We start from the raw sequence: 6,009 nt of genomic DNA on the forward strand, positions 1-6,009 counted from the left end.
GGAACGACAAGAGGAGGGTCATGGAGCACCATTTACTTCTCTCATACCCTCTTAGGAGTGGAGTGTGAATAGGCAAGGGGGAATGTACTTAGCAAAAGAGAGGGCTTGCAGCTGTCTGAAAGCATGCCTGGGTGGCAGAAACTCAATGGCCTCGTTTGATTTGTGTTTTAAGCTTGTCATTGGAGTGGTTTTATTTTACTAAGGGCCTGGACAAGTTTGTCTCTTTTTCTCTCACGCTCCAGATGAAGGAGGCTCAGGACTTCAGTTTTATATGCCTTCATATATTTCTTTTTCTTCTTTTTGTTAATACAGGTTAGTCTAATTATACAGCAGACTTGTTGATAATGTAATTTGACTGTTCTGAGTATTGGGGATTCCTCTCCCAGCCCTGTCGAATTCGCGTGAGAGGTTTGTCTAGACAAGGAAGTATCAGCACAAATTTGACAACCAGTACAATGCACGGGATGATGAGGGAGAGCATATAGGTGTTTGGAAGGTACCATCTGTACGATGACGGGCTCAGGAACCGGTTTCCACCATAAACCAGCGTGTGTGCAGTGCACAAAATCAGTGTCAGATATCCCAGTTTGGACTAGGAGAGAACAAAGGAAAGAAAGAAGTTGAGGTTAAAATAGTAAATTAAACCAGAACAAATGCATTTTACAAGACACAGTAAGCTTTGTGGAATGTTCCGACTTCGGGACTAATTGGAGTCTGCTGAAATTAAACTGTTTTTATAATACAAAAGCTCTTATTGCTTTTTAATAAAGATTCATTCAAATGGATCTAGGTGAAACACACTTCTTTGTGTTTTTTCTCCATCAACAATCCTTGTAATTTTTGCTAGCTCACACATGCTGCCTAGTGGTTGTCATATTTGTGAAAATGCAGAGAAAATGCTGAAATTCAGTGCTTTTATATGCTTTACTGCTAATCCATCCAGAACTACCATACTGTGCAAGTTTTTGGCCTTGATAAAACATTGCTGACGGTAATTTGCCCTCCCCGTGCCTCCTCTCCCCTGCCAGCCCAGCTCCTGCAGAGGCACGGCAGCTTGCACCAAGCTTCCTCCGAATCAGGGGCTGAGATTATAGTGTTACCAAGGGCAGCCTGTTTATAGGCACAGCAGTTTTTAGAGACTGCAGAAACTGCAGATTCTCTTTAGATGCTTGGCATTGAGAGGATCTGAGTTATGGAGTCATTCTTCAGACCCATTTTAACTTAATTATCTTGTGAACCAACAAAATTAGCCCAATAAATGGCTAAAATATTTTCTGACTTGGTATAATTGTGGGATTTGATAATTCCACAATGCCAGCTTTCGATTTGTCATCTGGGAGCTCGCATCTTCCCAATTTTCACTTGTCAATGCAGTAATCCCAGTTGTACCGTAAGCAGCCATCAGCAGTTGTGTTTTTTCGCAGGTGAGCTGTATAGCCGTGTAGGTATTTTTCTTTCACCATGTGATGGTGGGTAGTGCACACATCACATTTAGAGATATTAATGGAGAAGGGAATAAGGAATTTTCCAGAAGAGAGGGAAGAAGGTTTTTTAGAATAAGTAATTTTCTTACCTGTACAAATCGAAATTCTCGCCAGTTGACGTTGTTGCTGACTGAAGGCAAGGAAGTTATTCCCAGAAGAACAAACAAAAAAAATCCTAAAATCCCCAAAGCCAAATAAGAGTCACTAAGCCAGGCATTAGTGATGTTGAGTGATTCTGTTACGTTGTTCAGTGCCTGAAGAAAAGACCAGGTATATCTCAGTGATAACAGCTTTAGGATCAATATGCAGAAAAAAATATGCTTTAAGGTAACTAAGAGATAAATGTTATACATTAACTCTCTGAAAATGGTTGGAGATTTACTGTGAACACCTACTTGAAAAACAGAAGAGGCATTATGTTATATATAGGTTCCATGTACCTATAATTGTGGTGCATGTTTTATACTGCTGTAGACTTGCTGTTGAGGACAGATATGTGATCCTGTGTTGTTAAATAAGATCAGAAAGCAAAAATATGTGCCATTTTAAAGTCAAAATATGTGCCATTCTTAAAGGCATATGTAGAAATAGGGAAATATGTTTCTTTACATTACTCTCACTGTTTACATTTTTGTTGCTTATTTTATTAATATATAAACTTTCTAGGAGGAAGACTGAGGCCAGAAATCCTCTCAACTCAACATAATATCAACAACATTTGGATATACCAATGGCATATACCAATAACCCTACTGTAGAGAACATTACACTGTCCACTTGAATTTCTGATGCTCAAGATAGCAGTTAATATTTGTAACAGGGCCAGAAGAAAGGAAGACACAGAGCAGGGAAGAAATCTTACCTGGGAGACAATTTGATTGCTGGTTCTCCATCTCACAAAGGAACGAATAGGAATAACAAGAGTGTACAAAACGTGCAAAGAAGCAAATGCCAAGGCTACTAGTCCAAGTTGTTTCCTACACAGCATCCATTTGTCCAGCCAGTCTGGGAAACGGCGGTATTTGGTACCTCTGTATAACTGAATAATTGCAGCAAATACACCAGGAAGATAAACCAAGGCAAGAAGGATGAGGGCCAATACAGGGCAGATCCTATTTGGAATGGAAATTGCAATAAAAAATGAAAAATCTTCTTTTTCATAAACGTAAGGGTAAATTACATCACGAGTCAAACTGTAGAAGAAGAAGAATGCGGTTAGGCCAAGGGACAAAAAGATGGGAAACTTCCACATTGGAAAGAGCTGCAGAGGGTAATTTTCTATTTCCTGAGCAGCCAAAAGGGATCCCTGATCTAATGGAGTGAGACCCAGTGCACGAACGATATCCATCACCATTTGTTTAGCTTCCATGTCATCTCCACAGACAAACACCTGCAGTGAAACACAAAGAGAAGTTTTATTTAGACAGACTTCTGTGACATCCTTTGCTACTGTCCTGCCTGGAGTCGGACAATGAGCACAAGCTTCCTAGTCTACTTGTTGGCTACCCTGCTGGTCTTAGTTTATATAGGCAAAAAAAAGCCTATGGATACTTTCTTGGCCAATAGGTCCAAGAACTAAGAATATGAATCTTTCTCTGGGGAAGGAGATTGTTTCAAGTGGCAAAATTTTGTGTCTGAAAAGAACAACGTATGCACACTTAGCACAAGTCTTTGCCTAGAAGACTTGACATACCCTTCTGAAGACCTGCAAGCAGTTTGTAAGCACAAGATTTCGTGGAGTAAATAGGAGCAAAATTTTCAATTGCTGCTACAGTGGTCCATAAGATCTGCAGAGAACGAGGGACAGAGATCTTTAAAATATGATTGCCCTATCACAAAAGTAAATATTACTTCTTTCCAAGTCTAGTAAAATAGTTAAGAAACCATCTTTTCTGTGAGTGTGCAAGACAATACTCCATTTGGAACTGGGAAAAAGGGAGTAATTTCTGCTTTCACTGATGTGATGAAGGCTTGTAGAGCCTAGGCTTAGAAGTCTTTACGGTTTATCTGGCAGCAGAAAGCAAAGCTAGAAACCGTTTGAGTAGCTGACTGAAACCTTGTGTTGTACAAGAGCACTATCCCTGAGAGCAGCAGAAAACAGGGTAATAATAAATGATTTGTCTTCAATTAAGCTGCTGCATTTCTTCCTATGACCAGCTCTGTGCTGGCTGGCCTGTGGTTAAGGAGCTGGTTAAAATGGTTTGCACATACTGTTACAGTGTTAAACTTCTGTGATGGTGGATTCTGATTTAGAAGACTTTATTAATTTGTTCACCTTTCAGCTCACTTCTGTTGCCCGTCCTCGTTCTGTTGCTCCATCATATTCCTTGCCTCCCTTTTTTTGGCTTTCTTCATTTTATTCTTGCTTTGATATATCCCTCCTATATCCTTTCTGTTTGACTTTACATTCTTGGTGAATAAATGATGCAGCCCTCATTTCCTCCTGATTTGCTGTCTCTCTCTTTCTAGCCCTGCTATCTTTCTTTCCTTGCTTCTCTAGTCTCTCTGAACACCTTACCGAGTTCAGAGGCAAGCTATCGATATCCCTTGTCATGCCATAATACAAACCAATAGTAAATTTTAGCTCACATTTGATTTGAAATGGACAATTATAGCGAAAATTCCATCTCAATCTTGTCTGATTTGTATATTCCATGTGTGTTTTGTCTAACTGTTAAGAAACCACATGATATGTAACTCTATGACATAGGAAACCACAATTGCTTGTTGTTACCTGCCGGCTTGCATCCAGCGTGCCTGACTGCAAGGCCCAGGCTGACACGGTGTTAAAGGCTTTCACAACCTTAGCGCCAGGCACCAGCTGAGCGAGGTACTCTGCATTGGATTCGGGATACTGGTTTATTTTTAAGTTGTTGCTTACGTCCACCAAAACCTTTCCATGGAGGATTTCTGCCAGTGGTGTAAGGAAGTTGTAATGTTGCCTCTGGATTGCTATAATGATGATGGCAGCCTTCTGCGCTGCCTCTGCATGGCTCAACACCTCTGCGTCCTTGGGAATCAGGGGGGATGTCTGTGTGCTCCGGCTTCCAAACACAACGGGGTAGCCAGATTGAATCATTTTATGCCCCAGAGCTCTTCCAAAATCTCCAGTTCCAAATATACACACTGTCTCTCTTTTGTTAGAAGTGTTAGGAGCCAAAGCCATTGTGTTGGAAGAATTTTTCTTCATCTGTTAAAGAAAAAAAGTAATAAGAACAAACTAAGCAAAACATCAATCTCTTGAAAATGAAAGGTTAGCATCCAGTCTGGCTATACAAAATGGATATCTGAGAGCTTTCTTGCCTCTTAATATGCTTCCGGCACACTTTTCTGAATACATACTCTCAGAAGATTTCTGTATAGTTTTTAAAAAACAGTTCTGGATATTGACCTCTTCATCTCTTATAGCACCCGCTTGTCCAGCCATTTCATGGATTTTAACATTCAGCTGAACGATTGCAGTTTTCCCTTCTCAAAGGGAAAGCAGGAGGAAAAGATGCAGAAGCACAGAGAGCAACGGTTGCACACGTTTCAGGGTAATTTCTGCTTACTTATGCTATAGAAAAATGTTGAAGAGGAGTGTGTTTCTAATCACATTAGAACCTGAAAGGTCTTTTGTAAAATATTTGAAGAAGAGCTATTATAAAAGGTAGCTACAAACCCATCTGTTGTCCTCAGTATTTCCTTAATATGACTAGTCAGTGCCACTTTGTTTTATTATTGTTCTTCAATTTGCTGAAGAATGTCCTGTGAAGCATTTGGACAGTGGAATTGGAAATCTCCTGTTGAACGTTTATTTCTGATATTTATATATTACTCATAATAAAATTCTCTTTGAGGTTTTTACTATCCTCCTTTATCACTGTACCTGGAAGCTTCAAAGTCTTTAATGTATTATCCATGCCATAGCACTACTTATTCTCTGTGCTTGCAGAGTGAGACTCATGATACAAATACAGAATCAAAAAGGTCTGCTCCAAAGGTCTTGCAGTAGGTTCACAAGCTGTTGTCCTCACTCTACAAAAGGTGAACTCAGATCAGAAAACCTAAGGCTTGAAGGAAGACCTCCAACAGGAGATCCTGAGAGACGCCTCTCTTGGACTGGCCAGTAATGTAGTACTTACAGAGGCCATTTAATTTGCAGGAGCCCTGACTCAGGTCTTTCACTGCATCACAGGTAATTGTCTTAACTAAAGCCATGGGAATAACCTATTTTCCAATTTGCAGGAAAGAAATGCATGGAACGGGTAGCTACACCCAAAACAATTGCTTTGCTACTGCTGTTTATTAACCCTTTGCTTACATTCTTCTGTGAAGCACCATTCAGAATGAAATGCTATTTAAAAATACTGAGATGATACCATTCACTTTCTTTTATGGTTTTTGCTTTTTAAAAATCTGGCATGATTTTAAATTGTTTGACCCAAAATATGCATTTGTTTGGTGAACAAAATAATCAAGCCCTGACTTCCCCCTACTCTGCTGTCACCAGGAGCTAAGGGCCATGAGCCAGGGTTGCACACAG

At 40.0% G+C, this 6,009-nt stretch overlaps 1 protein-coding gene across 1 annotated transcript; it reads right to left on the reverse strand.

Moving 5' to 3' along the window:
- Positions 1–238: 238 nt before the first annotated feature.
- STEAP4 (STEAP4 metalloreductase) lies at positions 239–4,674 on the reverse strand. Its single transcript, XM_009982029.2, has 4 exons — positions 4,219–4,674; positions 2,347–2,874; positions 1,574–1,738; positions 239–592 (listed from the first exon to the last, which is right to left on the reverse strand). The coding sequence occupies exons 1-4, from the start codon at positions 4,672–4,674 to the stop codon at positions 323–325; spliced, it is 1,419 nt and encodes a 472-aa protein (XP_009980331.1). The 3' UTR covers positions 239–322.
- Positions 4,675–6,009: the final 1,335 nt, after the last annotated feature.

The sequence above is a fragment of the Tauraco erythrolophus genome, chromosome 7 (genome assembly GCF_009769465.1).
Source record: "Tauraco erythrolophus isolate bTauEry1 chromosome 7, bTauEry1.pri, whole genome shotgun sequence".
Lineage (NCBI taxonomy): Eukaryota > Metazoa > Chordata > Aves > Musophagiformes > Musophagidae > Tauraco > Tauraco erythrolophus.